Source organism: Melanostigma gelatinosum (genome assembly GCF_949748355.1).
Source record: "Melanostigma gelatinosum genome assembly, chromosome: 8".
Classification (NCBI taxonomy): Eukaryota; Metazoa; Chordata; class Actinopteri; order Perciformes; family Zoarcidae; genus Melanostigma; species Melanostigma gelatinosum.
This window is the reverse complement of record NC_136641.1, coordinates 20415933-20433455: the sequence shown is the minus strand read 5'-3', so window position 1 is coordinate 20433455 and position 17523 is coordinate 20415933. Positions and strand designations below refer to the sequence as shown.

General features: G+C 44.3%; 1 protein-coding gene across 1 annotated transcript; it reads right to left on the bottom strand.

Moving 5' to 3' along the window:
* Nucleotides 1-9058: 9058 nt before the first annotated feature.
* LOC306780386 (transcription initiation factor TFIID subunit 8-like) lies at nt 9059-15917 on the bottom strand. The gene is made up of 7 exons (XM_079272743.1): nt 15793-15917; nt 13287-13446; nt 11973-12071; nt 11818-11880; nt 11539-11663; nt 10975-11122; nt 9059-9602 (listed from the first exon to the last, which is right to left on the bottom strand). The coding sequence occupies exons 1-7, from the start codon at nt 15838-15840 to the stop codon at nt 9466-9468; spliced, it is 780 nt and encodes a 259-aa protein (XP_079128869.1). The 5' UTR covers nt 15841-15917; the 3' UTR covers nt 9059-9465.
* Nucleotides 15918-17523: the final 1606 nt, after the last annotated feature.

The following is a 17523-nucleotide window of genomic DNA, read 5'->3' as shown; positions in this document are numbered from 1 at the left end:
CTCAGTAGCTATACAGTCTGTGGTATCATTGACATGCAGATTAAAATCACCAACCAGAAGCACTTTGTCTAGCTTGATAATAGAGGTCAGAAAGTCTGTGAATTCTGATAAAAACTGACCTGCAGGACCTGGAGGTCGGTAAATTAAAAAACAGTAAAACGGCTTTTGCCGGCCCACTTTAGTCAGCTGTAGTTCAAAAGTAGCATAGGATTCTGTGCTCCCCAAGTGGCAGGAAAACTGATTCTTCCAGACCACGGCGAGGCCTCCACCGCGGCCTGTCAGACGCGGTGTCCCAACATAAGAACAGTCCACAGGGCAGAGTTCATTGAAATGGATGCATTCCATATTCTGTTGCCAGGTCTCGGTCAGAAATAAAAAAGCCAAATTATGACTTGTGAACAAGTCATTTAAAATGTGAGCCTTGTTTGTTATAGAGCGTGCATTAATCAGACACATTTTGATGGGGGAAGACACTGTGTCGTCATCAGCACAGGAAGCTTTGGGGGTATGTGCAATAGGACGGATCACTCGTGCAGCACCTCGAAACCGACCATAACTAGGGCGTGAGCGCGAGTCTGTGATTCTCACGGGAATGCTCATGGGTCGTGGAGTGGAAGTTACGTTAGAGGCTGGAGATCCTCCATGCCGCCAGGGGGAGCTGGTGTTGCTTGTAGGGGATGAATGCGGCTGATGAATTATCGTAGAGGAAGAGTGACAGCGGACAGGGGATCCAGGTGTAAACAGTCAATCATGTGAATGGGAGTGAACAGCATACTGTAAATTAGCCGCTAGCAGGCGGCTACCCAGCTTGTTAAAATGAATACCATCCTTCTTAAAAGCGGAAGAGCGGCCCCAAAACAGATTAAAATTGTCAATGAAGCTCACGTTGTTGGTCCTGCAGGCGGCCTGGAGCCAGGTGTGGAGGCTGAGGACTCTGCTGAACCGCTGTGATCCACGGCCGAGTGTTGGACTTGGACCACTGATAAAAACAGACAGTCCACAGCTGTTTAAAAAGCTTAAAAGATTTGTAAAATCCATCTTGGTCAACTCGGACTGGTGGAGGGCTGTATCGTTGATTCCCACATGAACGATAATTCGCCGAATGGAAGACGGGAGGGCGCGCATCAGGCCAGGCAGTGTCAGCAGGATGTCTGGAGCCGTTGCTCCGGGGAAGCAGTGTGTCTCCGCGTTGAAGAAACGGGTGTTCCTGATGATTGAGTCCCCGACTATCAGCGTCGTCGGGGCGAAGAGGGGACGAGGCGGCAACACTGCGCGTGTAATACGCGTGGATGGAGGCGAGGATTCAACCAGTGGTGGCGGAGCAGACAAGCAAGGACTGAGAGAACGGGCGACCGAAGCTCGCCGCGGTGCTGGTGTAAAGCACGGTATGGAGCGGCGTGTCCTGGGGCGAGAGGAGGGCTCAGGAATGACTGGCGTAGGGATGTCGGTGGACCCGGGGCTGTGGGTCCCCCGAGGCGGCAGCTGGGATGATGTAGGAAGCTGGGAGTCCGTAGTCAGAGGAGGGAACTCGTGCAGGGCAAGGGCGTCAAATCCATTCTTCAGCTGGACATCGAAGCCATGGGGTGTAGGAGATGAGCGTCTCCCTCTCCGGCTGCCGCGAGCACAGACCAGGGACCAGGGCTCGTGATGTGATGGAGTAGAGCTGACCAGGGCTTTGGGCTTAGCTCCGAGCCGTAGCCAGGAGGCCTCAGGAGCTGTGACCGGAGGAGGTGCCGCGGCAGCAGGACTGGAAGCGATGGACTCATGCACGCGGTCGCTGGCTGTGTCAGTCTGTGATGGACCGAAAATGATGGTGTCCATGAGGCTCTCGGCATACTGGATCCTGTAGAGCGTGGATATTCTTCCCTCCAACTCTGTGATTTTATCCACCAGGCCCTATAACCCTAACCCTAACCCTAACCCTAACCCCTAACCCCTAACCCTAACCCAAGATATTCAAGACATATGCACAACCTGCGCAGGAAGAAAGGAAGAAATTCTTCATCAAGATCATCTTGAATAAGCTGGTTTCGCGGGCATTCAGGAAATGCAAAGTGAGCACCATAGAACCCGACCTCACCAACATCATTCAGCGTCTATTTGAAAAGACGTGGGCCGAAGTCGAGGGCATCAACTTTGATGTTGCACCAAAAACCTTGAAGGACCTCGACAAGACCATCTTTAACAAACTCTGCAAGGAGATGGGCAATGCAACAATGGTGCTGCACTCTTTGAGATGTGGGGACACGGCACTTGACAACTACATCGCCTCCGCCATCAAAAAACAGTTGATGCTACCAACAAATAAGAGCTGCAGCATCTGCAAGTTCTTCTCGTGCATAGGCAATTTCTTCTCGCGCATCGGCAATTTCTTCTGGTCCGTGGGCCGAGCCATCGTTACCTTCTGCAGACAAGTAGAGGCCAGCGATTGCTATCGCTGTTTGTATTGCTGTTGTAATACCTTTATGTTAGCCGTGCGTATAATAGAGTGGATACTCACGTTTGTCTAACATTAATCATTCAAGTGTTGTTCTTGATGTCCCCCTCTCTCTCTCTCTCTCTCTCTCTCTCTCTCCGTGACGTCACTAAGCGATGTGCTTGAACGTTCCATGAACCAGGAGTACCCTCTGTGACGGATTTAATCCTAATATAACAGTCAGTCAGTCAGTAAGTCAGTCAGTAAGTTCTCAGAGCTCAAGATCATCGACCACAATACATTAAGAAATCAACAAGAAATCAACAATTATGAATATAAGGAAGAAATTATCCATCGAGATCATCTTGAATAAGCTGGTTTCGCGGGCATTCAGGAAATGCAAAGTTTACACCATAGAACCCGAGCTCACCAACATCATTCAGCGTCTATTGGAAAAGACGTGGGCCGAAGTCGAGGGCATTAACTTTGATGTCGCACCAAAAACCTTGAATGACCTCGACAAGACCATCTTTAACAAACTCTGCAAGGAGATGGGCAATGCAACAATGTTGCTGCTCTCTTTGAGATGTGGGGACACGGCACTTGACAACTCCATCGCCTCCGCCGTCAAAAAACACTTGATGCCACCAACAAATAAGCGCTGCAGCATCGGCAAGTTCTTCTCGTCCGTGGGCCGAGCCATCGTTACCTTCTGGAGACGAGAAAGAGCTACGTGTGTCTGGGTCTGTCTCAATGTAGCTCTCGCACTAGCCCTGTTTCTCATAGCGTTAGCGTTACCTTAATCATTCAAGTATTGTTCTTCAAATCTTTATTGTTGGAGGAGGATCGGGTGATCCGTTCCCCCCCAAACATGTAAATATAAAAAATATAAAAATATAAAATTCCATGTCGGATGAACGGCTTAGCTAATGGTGGCTGAGTATGACTATGATGTCATGTTGGCCCAAATGAATGACCTTCAACAGCAGCTAATGGTGGCTGAGTATGACTATGATGTCATGTTGGCCCAAATGAATGACCTTCAACAGCAGCTAATGGTGACTGAGCATGACTATGATGTCATGTTGGCCCAAATGAATGACCTTGAACAGCAGCTAATGGTGGCTGAGTATGACTATGATGTCATGTTGGCCCAAATGAAAGACCTTCAACAGCAGCAAATGGTGGCTGAGTATGACTATGATGTCATGTTGGCCCAAATGAATGACCTTGAACAGCAGCTAATGGTGACTGAGCATGACTATGATGTCATGTTGGCCCAAATGAATGACCTTGAACAGCAGCTAATGGTGGCTGAGCATGACTATGATGACAACTTTGATGTCGCACCTGAAACCTTGAAGGACCTCGACAAGACCATCTTTAACAAACTCTGCAAGGAGATGGGCAATGCAACAATGGTGCTGCACTCTTTGACATGTGGGGACACGGCACTTGACAACTACATCGCCTCCGCCATCAAAAAACAGTTGATGCTACCAACAAATAAGAGCTGCAGCATCTGCAAGTTCTTCTCGTGCATAGGCAATTTCTTCTCGCGCATCGGCAATTTCTTCTGGTCCGTGGGCCGAGCCATCGTTACCTTCTGCAGACAAGTAGAGGCCAGCGATTGCTATCGCTGTTTGTATTGCTGTTGTAATACCTTTATGTTAGCCGTGCGTATAATAGAGTGGATACTCACGTTTGTCTAACATTAATCATTCAAGTGTTGTTCTTGATGTCCCCCTCTCTCTCTCCCTCTCTCTCTCCCTCTCTCCCCCTCTCTCTCTCCCTCTCTCCGTGACGTCACTAAGCGATGTGCTTGAACGTTCCATGAACCAGGAGTACCCTCTGTGACGGATTTAATCCTAATATAACAGTCAGTCAGTCAGTAAGTCAGTCAGTAAGTTCTCAGAGCTCAAGATCATCGACCACAATACATTAAGAAATCAACAAGAAATCAACAATTATGAAGATATTCAAGACATATGCACAACCTGCGCAGGAAGAAATTCTTCATCAAGATCATCTTGAATAAGCTGGTTTCGCGGGCATTCAGGAAATGCAAAGTGAGCACCATAGAACCCGACCTCACCAACATCATTCAGCGTCTATTTGAAAAGACGTGGGCCGAAGTCGAGGGCATCAACTTTGATGTCGCACCTGAAACCTTGAAGGACCTCGACAAGACCATCTTTAACAAACTCTGCAAGGAGATGGGCAATGCAACAATGGTGCTGCACTCTTTGACATGTGGGGACACGGCACTTGACAACTACATCGCCTCCGCCATCAAAAAACAGTTGATGCTACCAACAAATAAGAGCTGCAGCATCTGCAAGTTCTTTGACATGTGGGGACACGGCACTTGACAACTACATCGCCTCCGCCATCAAAAAACAGTTGATGCTACCAACAAATAAGAGCTGCAGCATCTGCAAGTTCTTCTCGTGCATAGGCAATTTCTTCTCGCGCATCGGCAATTTCTTCTGGTCCGTGGGCCGAGCCATCGTTACCTTCTGCAGACAAGTAGAGGCCAGCGATTGCTATCGCTGTTTGTATTGCTGTTGTAATACCTTTATGTTAGCCGTGCGTATAATAGAGTGGATACTCACGTTTGTCTAACATTAATCATTCAAGTGTTGTTCTTGATGTCCCCCTCTCTCTCTCCCTCTCTCTCCCCCTCTCTCCGTGACGTCACTAAGCGATGTGCTTGAACGTTCCATGAACCAGGAGTACCCTCTGTGACGGATTTAATCCTAATATAACAGTCAGTCAGTCAGTAAGTCAGTCAGTAAGTTCTCAGAGCTCAAGATCATCGACCACAATACATTAAGAAATCAACAAGAAATCAACAATTATGAAGATATTCAAGACATATGCACAACCTGCGCAGGAAGAAAGGAAGAAATTCTTCATCAAGATCATCTTGAATAAGCTGGTTTCGCGGGCATTCAGGAAATGCAAAGTGAGCACCATAGAACCCGACCTCACCAACATCATTCAGCGTCTATTTGAAAAGACGTGGGCCGAAGTCGAGGGCATCAACTTTGATGTCGCACCTGAAACCTTGAAGGACCTCGACAAGACCATCTTCAACAAACTCTGCAAGGAGATGGGCAGTGCAACAATGGTGCTGCTCTCTTTGGGATGTGGGGACATGGCACTTGACAACTACATCGCCTCCGCCATCAAAAAACAGTTGATGCTACCAACAAATAAGAGCTGCAGCATCTGCAAGTTCTTTGACATGTGGGGACACGGCACTTGACAACTACATCGCCTCCGCCATCAAAAAACAGTTGATGCTACCAACAAATAAGAGCTGCAGCATCTGCAAGTTCTTCTCGTGCATAGGCAATTTCTTCTCGCGCATCGGCAATTTCTTCTGGTCCGTGGGCCGAGCCATCGTTACCTTCTGCAGACAAGTAGAGGCCAGCGATTGCTATCGCTGTTTGTATTGCTGTTGTAATACCTTTATGTTAGCCGTGCGTATAATAGAGTGGATACTCACGTTTGTCTAACATTAATCATTCAAGTGTTGTTCTTGATGTCCCCCTCTCTCTCTCCCTCTCTCCCCCTCTCTCTCTCCCTCTCTCCGTGACGTCACTAAGCGATGTGCTTGAACGTTCCATGAACCAGGAGTACCCTCTGTGACGGATTTAATCCTAATATAACAGTCAGTCAGTCAGTAAGTCAGTCAGTAAGTTCTCAGAGCTCAAGATCATCGACCACAATACATTAAGAAATCAACAAGAAATCAACAATTATGAAGATATTCAAGACATATGCACAACCTGCGCAGGAAGAAAGGAAGAAATTCTTCATCAAGATCATCTTGAATAAGCTGGTTTCGCGGGCATTCAGGAAATGCAAAGTGAGCACCATAGAACCCGACCTCACCAACATCATTCAGCGTCTATTTGAAAAGACGTGGGCCGAAGTCGAGGGCATCAACTTTGATGTCGCACCTGAAACCTTGAAGGACCTCGACAAGACCATCTTCAACAAACTCTGCAAGGAGATGGGCAGTGCAACAATGGTGCTGCACTCTTTGACATGTGGGGACACGGCACTTGACAACTACATCGCCTCCGCCATCAAAAAACAGTTGATGCTACCAACAAAGAGCTGCAGCATCTGCAAGTTCTTTGACATGTGGGGACACGGCACTTGACAACTACATCGCCTCCGCCATCAAAAAACAGTTGATGCTACCAACAAATAAGAGCTGCAGCATCTGCAAGTTCTTCTCGTGCATAGGCAATTTCTTCTCGCGCATCGGCAATTTCTTCTGGTCCGTGGGCCGAGCCATCGTTACCTTCTGCAGACAAGTAGAGGCCAGCGATTGCTATCGCTGTTTGTATTGCTGTTGTAATACCTTTATGTTAGCCGTGCGTATAATAGAGTGGATACTCACGTTTGTCTAACATTAATCATTCAAGTGTTGTTCTTGATGTCCCCCTCTCTCTCTCCCTCTCTCTCTCCCTCTCTCCCCCTCTCTCCGTGACGTCACTAAGCGATGTGCTTGAACGTTCCATGAACCAGGAGTACCCTCTGTGACGGATTTAATCCTAATATAACAGTCAGTCAGTCAGTAAGTCAGTCAGTAAGTTCTCAGAGCTCAAGATCATCGACCACAATACATTAAGAAATCAACAAGAAATCAACAATTATGAAGATATTCAAGACATATGCACAACCTGCGCAGGAAGAAAGGAAGAAATTCTTCATCAAGATCATCTTGAATAAGCTGGTTTCGCGGGCATTCAGGAAATGCAAAGTGAGCACCATAGAACCCGACCTCACCAACATCATTCAGCGTCTATTTGAAAAGACGTGGGCCGAAGTCGAGGGCATCAACTTTGATGTCGCACCTGAAACCTTGAAGGACCTCGACAAGACCATCTTTAACAAACTCTGCAAGGAGATGGGCAATGCAACAATGGTGCTGCACTCTTTGACATGTGGGGACACGGCACTTGACAACTACATCGCCTCCGCCATCAAAAAACAGTTGATGCTACCAACAAATAAGAGCTGCAGCATCTGCAAGTTCTTTGACATGTGGGGACACGGCACTTGACAACTACATCGCCTCCGCCATCAAAAAACAGTTGATGCTACCAACAAATAAGAGCTGCAGCATCTGCAAGTTCTTCTCGTGCATAGGCAATTTCTTCTCGCGCATCGGCAATTTCTTCTGGTCCGTGGGCCGAGCCATCGTTACCTTCTGCAGACAAGTAGAGGCCAGCGATTGCTATCGCTGTTTGTATTGCTGTTGTAATACCTTTATGTTAGCCGTGCGTATAATAGAGTGGATACTCACGTTTGTCTAACATTAATCATTCAAGTGTTGTTCTTGATGTCCCCCTCTCTCTCTCCCTCTCTCTCTCCCTCTCTCCCCCTCTCTCTCTCCCTCTCTCCGTGACGTCACTAAGCGATGTGCTTGAACGTTCCATGAACCAGGAGTACCCTCTGTGACGGATTTAATCCTAATATAACAGTCAGTCAGTAAGTCAGTCAGTAAGTTCTCAGAGCTCAAGATCATCGACCACAATACATTAAGAAATCAACAAGAAATCAACAATTATGAATATAAGGAAGAAATTATCCATCGAGATCATCTTGAATAAGCTGGTTTCGCGGGCATTCAGGAAATGCAAAGTTTACACCATAGAACCCGAGCTCACCAACATCATTCAGCGTCTATTGGAAAAGACGTGGGCCGAAGTCGAGGGCATCAACTTTGATGTCGCACCAAAAACCTTGAATGACCTCGACAAGACCATCTTTAACAAACTCTGCAAGGAGATGGGCAATGCAACAATGGTGCTGCTCTCTTTGAGATGTGGGGACACGGCACTTGACAACTCCATCGCCGCCGCCGTCAAAAAACACTTGATGCCACCAACAAATAAGCGCTGCAGCATCGGCAAGTTCTTCTCGTCCGTGGGCCGAGCCATCGTTACCTTCTGGAGACGAGAAAGAGCTACGTGTGTCTGGGTCTGTCTCAATGTAGCTCTCGCACTAGCCCTGTTTCTCATAGCGTTAGCGTTACCTTAATCATTCAAGTATTGTTCTTCAAATCTTTATTGTTGGAGGAGGATCGGGTGATCCGTTCCCCCCCAAACATGTAAATATAAAAAATATAAAAATATAAAATTCCATGTCGGATGAACGGCTTAGCTAATGGTGGCTGAGTATGACTATGATGTCATGTTGGCCCAAATGAATGACCTTCAACAGCAGCTAATGGTGGCTGAGTATGACTATGATGTCATGTTGGCCCAAATGAATGACCTTCAACAGCAGCTAATGGTGGCTGAGTATGACTATGATGTCATGTTGGCCCAAATGAAAGACCTTCAACAGCAGCAAATGGTGGCTGAGTATGACTATGATGTCATGTTGGCCCAAATGAATGACCTTGAACAGCAGCTAATGGTGACTGAGCATGACTATGATGTCATGTTGGCCCAAATGAATGACCTTGAACAGCAGCTAATGGTGGCTGAGCATGACTATGATGTCATGTTGGCCCAAATGAATGACCTTGAACAGCAGCTAATGGTGATTCTGGGGCCCCAATGTCATGTATTGATCACCAATGGGTTCTAACACATATGCCGCACGACATTCGACCTCTGCATGAATTGTGGCCAGGAATGAGATTTGCGGGACTTGACGGCAAGGATATGAACGTGATTGGATGGGTCCAAATCAAATTAGAAATTGATTCATTGAATGTTCCCCACGTTAATCTGCCAATGATTGTACAAGTTAATCGTGGAATGGCTCTCCTTGCAACTGACGTTTTGCAATGCATTAGTGAGCTGAAGCACAGAGAGTCTGAGAAAGACGGCTGCATCGACAGGTTCTTCGCGGCTGTGGGTCAAACCATCACCAACTTCCGCAGGCGAGGAGCGAAAGTTGGTGTCATGTAGCTGTCTGTCTGTCTCTCTCTCTCCCTCTGTCTCTCTCTCTCCCTCTCGGGTTTTCTCCGGGTACTCCGGCTTCTCCCATATTAATCATTCAAGTATTGTTCTTCAAATCTTTGTTGTTGTCTCGCTGTCTGTCTGGTCGTCCTGCTCAGAGGAGTCCGTCTCCTCCAGAGTCTGCAATTCCAGCTCTGAGGGCAGGAGGGCGCTGAGATATGGGATAGTGCTCGGTTGTGCTGCGATCACTGAAAAACACATTCACAGGTATTAGAACTTGCGTAAATACTAGGGGTGTCACGGATCACAAACCTCACGGTTCGGTTCAGGAGTCACGGTTCGGATCATTTTTCAGATCAACAAAGAAAAGGGGAGGAAACAAATATAACTTTGCTTTCCATTTATTAATTAAAGAACTTCAAGAACACTTAGAGCAAAGAACTTTGGGCTATAGTCTTACATGAAAACAAAAATATTGAAGATGTCCAATTTGAAACTAAATGAAATAAATAAATAAAAATACATTCAAGAATTCTGTTAAGTTTAAGTACAACATGGGGTATGTTGATATCCTCGTCCTTTCATCAATATTGAAAGAAAGAAACAGCCAGTGAGCTAGCTTCCACTGTTTACACTGAACTGAACTGCTCGGCAACAACTTGGGTCTGTGTTTACTTCCTGTCAGGTCATTCAAATACACAATAATGTTTAGCATTACTGTGACATTATTTTCAAAAAGATGAGAATATCTCCATTGTCTGGGGAGAGGGTCGACCTTTCTGTGGTGACTGGAATATTATTGGGCCTGTCTAGCTTCACTCTGACACTTCTGTCAGCACCTGAACCAGGTGTGTGTCTGTGTAACTCTCACAGAGGGGGCGTGTCTACAGCACCGGAGTGGTGAAAGCGGTCTCTACATTCTTTTCCTTCTCATAGAGGTCTGGAACAGCTTCACACTGAAGTGGGTGCGTGAGTGGATTTCGTAGCGTGGCTCAAGCATTTTAACCAGATTTAGAAATCCTTTGTTTTCTACAACGGAGTGTCCCCGTCGCTGACAGACGGGATGGTGTCTCTTCATATGTGTGGACATGCCCGATGTTTTGCCGTTGTCGTGTATCTCTCTTTAAATAACGCCTACATACCGTAACGCTTTGTCCACCACCCTCATCCGTCATTATACGTTACAGGGAAGACAAAATGTTCCCAAACTTGCGACTTAAATGACGCCGCGGCTTCTGACGTTCCTCCGCTCTCCATGACTTCACCGTTAAATGCTTCTAACCTGCTCCGTTCACGTGAACACCCTGCTGCTTTATATCTGTTCACTGACACTCTGCATTGATATTCGGTGACTTGTTACTTGAAAAGGAACAGCAGCAGTAGAGCTTTACACACTATGATGATTACACTGTAAAAATAAAATTGAAAAAAATACTCTATTGATCACGAGTGATCCGAACCGTGATCGATCCGTGATCCGTGACACCACTAGTAAATACGACATGCTTTCGGTAGCAAAACAGACATGCAGGCATACAGAGAACAAGACAGACTTGAATGTGTAAACAACGTATTACAAACGGTTTTGGAAATACAGGACCACTTGGTGGACTCGCTCACATGGGAAGGCAGTGATGTCGTCTTTGAAGAGGCTCTGAGTTTCTCCGGTCTTGGCCATGAAGCGCGTGAGCGCTCGCTCCACGTCTCTCCTCTGACTTGCTGCCTTTTCTCTCACCACTTGGTAGTCTGACACAGGCTCCCTGAACGTCTGAGCGGGAAGACACACGGCACACAGTTCACCATCTGAACTTAACCTGTTACACATAATGAAGGGCTTCCTGATTGATGCCCTGATCGCAATGGTAAAAACGGAAAGGTGTTTCCTTGTCATTAATTTAGACAGAGTCCACATTGTACATAATGGTTTATATTCTATCTTCATATATAATATTACAAAAGGAAAATGAGTTCGGGGTTTGTCTCAGGATCTCTGTCACTGCTAGGTTTGGTTACCATTCACATATGAACAGATACTTGTACCCATTGCTACCTTTTTTTGGTACTCTAATAACAAAAACGTAATTTTATTTGGAACATGTTTCACTCCCCTTCCTCCCCTCCATCTCCCCTCCCAAACCTGTCCCAGCCTGTTACTCAGGCATAATGTGAGAGCGCTGGACTCACGGGTGTTTTGATGTAGGTGTGAGGGTCAGGAAACTCCGGGAAGTGGCTGGGGATGTGAGCCGGATGTGTGCGTTTTTGGCCGGCTGACAGTGCTTTGGGAGTCACGGGTGGGTTCGTCACTGGAGCTGAAATTCATAAAAACAAAACAAAAAAGAGAAAGTTCACATCTATGTACATTTTTTTTAGTTAGAATATTAGAATTGATGTAGAAAGTGAAAATACCGTCACCAATAAATGACATAATCCACAGTAACGGTTGAAAGTAAAGCGCCTACTCACGGGCAGTTATAACCATCCTCTGGGATCGCTTGGCATACACAGGCAGGGTGTCTGCTTTGAAACCTGCAGAGAAACAAAACAGATTAAATTATGTTCTCTATGTTACCTTGTGATATCAATGCGTAATTGATACGACGGCGTCCTCCAGTACCTACCCATTTCAATGAGTGTGACCACTGTGTCTGACAGGGTTGGAATGCTTCTGGCTGTGTGTTCACAATAAGCTTTAGCACACCGACCTATTTCAGATATATCTAGAAAAGGGACCAAACACATCGGGGTTTAGAAAAGTCTCTCCTCAGGAAGATTAAACATTTTGCAGGTACAACAAAAAGATGGGTCATAAGAGATGAGATTTAACGTCTGATAGTAGGATTCATCAACAAATGCATTCAACCTTTTTTTGTGCTGACTGTGCGAACGGCACAGTCTCACCATAAAGGTCTGCCACTGCTTACACATTAAAACGCATTCATTGATCGATGCATATGCAGGACGTGATGCAGCAGCTGCAGCATATCAGTCACATCTGGATGATGGCCAACACGCATAATACGGTCTGCATTATACTGATCCAATAAATTCCTACAACTAAGAAGTTCAGACAATTTTCATTCCCCTGCTGATATGATCGCTAAAGATCTGCCAACTGTCAGCAGAGAAAAGAGCTACAAAGGAAATTTAAATGATTTCTACTGCGCAATGCGGACGTGGAGGATTCTGCATTGATGCAGTTAGAGAATATAATGGTGAGTCTGGTGTTTCAGTTCAGCACAGTTGCTTCTCCTTTCATCTCTGTGTTTCACTGTTGTTGCTCTCGCTACCATTAGCTGCTCTGTTTCAAATATATTAGGCTGAAAACCGTTAGAATTCAACCGTGGCGTTGTTCTGTTGGGAGATGCAGTGACTTAAACTGAGTAAGAGAAGAATCGCCACGAGAAAGGAAAAGTCAGCTAGCAGCTGGGCTCAGTCACTCAGTGTAAAATGCAACAGGCATTCAGGAAGTGGCCTGTCTGAGAGCGATACATCGAGATGCATCGGGAATAGTTCTGTATTCAAATCATTGACGGGTGAATTGTAAGCGAATCGTGAGGTCACTGAAGCTTCACACCTCGAATAAATATAGCAGCGAAAAAACTGTTTTGTATGTGAAGATATAGTCGAAATAATATCTACATTTGCAATTAGTTAGTCATGACTTTTGACTTGCCTTGATCGAGGATGCTGGGATGGTTGATGCAGCGTGTTGTAATTTTTGCCGTTTTAAATTTGTTCTATGTAGTTTTTGTTAGGTTTCTGCCTGGCTGTACTATATGCTGTAACACAAACTTTGAGGTTACTCAAGACTAAACTGATGAAGGCAACTTAGCGGAAAACATTTGGTGAATAAAGCAGGGTACCCTGGAGAAGAACTATGCTGCGCTTAGGAAAATGAACACGGGCGCATCTACTTTAGGATTCATACATACAGCTTTGCATCATCTCAGTGAGCGTCTCCACTGCTGCCTTCTCGGCGCTCTCAAAGCCACACTCTGTCAGGAGGGCACTGACGACAACCTGCAGGGTGCGGCGTCGGGCCAGGTGGTAGCTCTCTGCAGGGCTGGTAGCTGCTTTACTGCCACTCCCACGCTGAAAAACATACATGAAATAACACATATGGTGGGCGAGAAAAAAAAAAATACACACACTTAAAAGATCCCCATGAAGAAAGTGCCTCGTCACAGCATGACAGAAAGAAACGAATACAACAACCAAATAGACGCAAGTTTAAAAACATTAACACAGCATTACCATTTTAGGTATATGGGTTGTATCTCCTTTAGGCTGTGAGGAGAAACTCCTAAATATTAATTTAAGGCTGGGTGATAATTCAATATGCAAAAAAAACATCTTCTGAGGGTGATAAAATCACCAAAGATCTTTTGCAACTTATTTTGGAATCAGCAGGCGCATGTCCCACACATGCGTCGACAACTTGATATTGACATGTCTGACTGACCAACAATAAAAAGCCTCATTTATGTAACAAGCAACTACGTTGGAAGAAACATCACACAGCAAAAAAAAAAAAAAAAAAAAAAGTTTACTTAAATGGTACGTGGGCTTAGTGATATTTATTCTCAGTAAAGCTGTCACAAAAATATAGTGGTGTAAATAGTACAATGTCAGTCACAATTAAAAAATATTTATATGGCGACGGTGGCACATGTTCGTGCTGTGGCTGGAAGCTCTCATCAATGCTGCTACATTTTTCAAGGATTCAAGGATATTATTAAGGATTTATTGTCGTTATGCAACACAGGGATGTACAACAGCATGCAGATGGAGCCCATTTGCAACACAAGAAAAACATGAAAAACAAAACAAAAACAGTAGTGCATTTTTTGAATTTGCATCATGAGGAATGTAAAAAGCAGCAATAAAAAAAAAAGAAGTATATATATATATATATATATATATATATATATATATTTTTTTTTTCATTCATTCTCTGGTCAGATAATAATATGGCCGACATTTAAAATTCAACATCAATTCAATTCATTTTTGTATAGCCCAAAATCACAAATTTGTCTCAGAGGGCAAACATATTTTTTGGAAAACATATTTCATCAACTTTGACTGCGTTTGAGCATCATTGACATAAACGCCTCCTCTAGTCCCACCGCAGTCCGGCTCTCTGCCCGTTAAGTGCAGCTTGATCTGGGATGCAACGATGGAGTCAGATCTCTGTAAGGATGTGGGCTCAACAGTCACCAACCTCCCATTGTTGAGTTTGCCTGAAGTTTTTATTTCTTTCATCTTTTTTTTTCTGCGACCAGCCATCAGACACGACAGCCAGGAGTAGGCTAGGTGGTGGAGTATACTTAGGTCCTAGCTGGGTTTAGCTTAGCGTTCACAGAGGCTCTCCTACCTCGGGCAGTTTGGTGGCGTTTGGTCCGGATACACGGCTGGTTGCTCGGCTGTAATTCCACCACCCAATCTGATCCTGGCTAATGTCGGGTCGAAAGAGAATTCAGGCTAACCCAGCAAAGGGCGGTCGTGACTGTTGTGTGCACATCTTTATAGAGACCTGGCTCCATCGTGGCATCCCGGGGTCAAGCGGCCCTCGACAGGCGGACCGCAGGAGAGAGCAGGACTCTGGAGAGACAAGAGGTCTCTGTTTACATCAATTATGCTTGGGGCTCAAACATAGTAAATATTGATGGACAATGTTTACCTGATTTCTAATGTTTAATGTCGGCCATATTGCCCAGAAAATGTTTTTTTGTTGATGCAGTGTATATTCCTCCTAAAACAAATGTAAAAATACACAGGAATGTATTCTGTTTTGTGGGTTACAGCCTGTGTTGCATAATGACAAAAAATGTATCCTTGAATATTTGTAATAGAAGTAAGTTGCATAAAACGGAGACACTCAGTACAGGTATCTTGAATAATGGCAGTGCTTGAGTATGTACATATTTCAGTAAATTTACTCAACACTAGTTACATTCCACCGTTCCTAGTATTTCATCAAATAAATTATAATAAATAATATATATTACATATATATTATATTATATTATTTATTATATATATTATATTATTATATAATAATTATAATAAATAATAAATATTATTCTGTTTTCATCAAGTGCATTTTAATGTAGTTCGTCAAAGAGGTGCTAATTTTAGATCAGACTTTTTATAGTATTGGGTAAATTACTTGAGTGTTATATAACGTTAGCTCACAGGTGCACACGTAGCAAACACGTAACAAATATAGACAAATGAACCAAGACCTACAAACGTACCGTAGATACCATGCTAATGTTAGTAACACTTGTTTCGAAACACATTCGGCACAGTTGCGTCTCTTCCAACAGACTGCTAACAGTTAGCTAACAGCTAGCTAGCTTAACATTACAACCTAACGTTAATTAAGTTAGCTACATTCTGCTAATGACAGTGAGTATAAACGTCGTCTCTTACCCCTCCTGCATTCAGTGAACCTCTCGATGCCACCGCAGGATCTGCCATATGTAATTATTTGTACTCTGCTCGTATTAAAATAAAATAACTGTATAGTGAGAAAAACGTTATTTGTCCGACAGCCGTTTAGCCTAGCCGCCGTTGGTAAACACACTGTGAATTTATGGCGTCATTTCCTGTTACGCAGACGAAAGATGAAATCAACTCGTAGTGCACTCACTTCCATCTAGTGGTTATTTGTAGAATTACAACAAATCTACAGCAGTTAAATGCAGCATACGCATTAATGCAGCAGTAATATTAATTTCAAAACCATCATATATAATAGTAGAACAGTGACGAGGACCGTTTTTACCTGTGATACATTATGTAAACCTACATTTTGCTGATAATATACATACTTTATTTAAGTATAGTTCTGAATGCAGCATTTTTACTTGTAATGGAATATGTTCACAGTGCTGTGTTGCTACTTTTACTTCAGTAAAAGATTATAATACTTCTTCCCAACTTTGCTTTCCATTTATTAATTAAAGAACTTCAAGAACACTTAGAGCAAAGAACTTTGGGCTATAGTCTTACATGAAAACAAAAATATTGAAGATGTCCAATTTGAAACTAAATGAAATAAATAAATAAAAATACATTCAAGAATTCTGTTAAGTTTAAGTACAACATGGGGTATGTTGATATCCTCGTCCTTTCATCAATATTGAAAGAAAGAAACAGCCAGTGAGCTAGCTTCCACTGTTTACACTGAACTGAACTGCTCGGCAACAACTTGGGTCTGTGTTTACTTCCTGTCAGGTCATTCAAATACACAATAATGTTTAGCATTACTGTGACATTATTTTCAAAAAGATGAGAATATCTCCATTGTCTGGGGAGAGGGTCGACCTTTCTGTGGTGACTGGAATATTATTGGGCCTGTCTAGCTTCACTCTGACACTTCTGTCAGCACCTGAACCAGGTGTGTGTCTGTGTAACTCTCACAGAGGGGGCGTGTCTACAGCACCGGAGTGGTGAAAGCGGTCTCTACATTCTTTTCCTTCTCATAGAGGTCTGGAACAGCTTCACACTGAAGTGGGTGCGTGAGTGGATTTCGTAGCGTGGCTCAAGCATTTTAACCAGATTTAGAAATCCTTTGTTTTCTACAACGGAGTGTCCCCGTCACTGACAGACGGGATGGTGTCTCTTCATATGTGTGGACATGCCCGATGTTTTGCCGTTGTCGTGTGTCTCTCTTTAAATAACGGCTACATACCGTAACGCTTTGTCCACCACCCTCATCCGTCATTATACGTTACAGGGAAGACAAAATGTTCCCAAACTTGCGACTTAAATGACGCCGTGGCTTCTGACGTTCCTCCGCTCTCCATGACTTCACCGTTAAATGCTTCTAACCTGCTCCGTTCACGTGAACACCCTGCTGCTTTATATCTGTTCACTGACACTCTGCATTGATATTCGGTGACTTGTTACTTGAAAAGGAACAGCAGCAGTAGAGCTTTACACACTATGATGATTACACTGTAAAAATAAAATTGAAAAAAATACTCTATTGATCACGAGTGATCCGAACCGTGATCGATCCGTGATCCGTGACACCACTAGTAAATACGACATGCTTTCGGTAGCAAAACAGACATGCAGGCATACAGAGAACAAGACAGACTTGAATGTGTAAACAACGTATTACAAACGGTTTTGGAAATACAGGACCACTTGGTG

Bases quoted from the DNA above. Each gene is read 5' to 3' on its own strand.
- LOC306780386 (XM_079272743.1), bottom strand. From the start codon at position 15,840: ATGGCAGATCCTGCGGTGGCATCGAGAGGTTCACTGAATGCAGGAGGG. The intron at 13,447-15,792 runs GTAAGAGACGAC...TATGTTTTTCAG, and splicing joins GTTCACTGAATGCAGGAGGG to CGTGGGAGTGGCAGTAAAGC. The intron at 11,881-11,972 runs GTAGGTACTGGA...GTTTCTCTGCAG, and splicing joins GGTCACACTCATTGAAATGG to GTTTCAAAGCAGACACCCTG.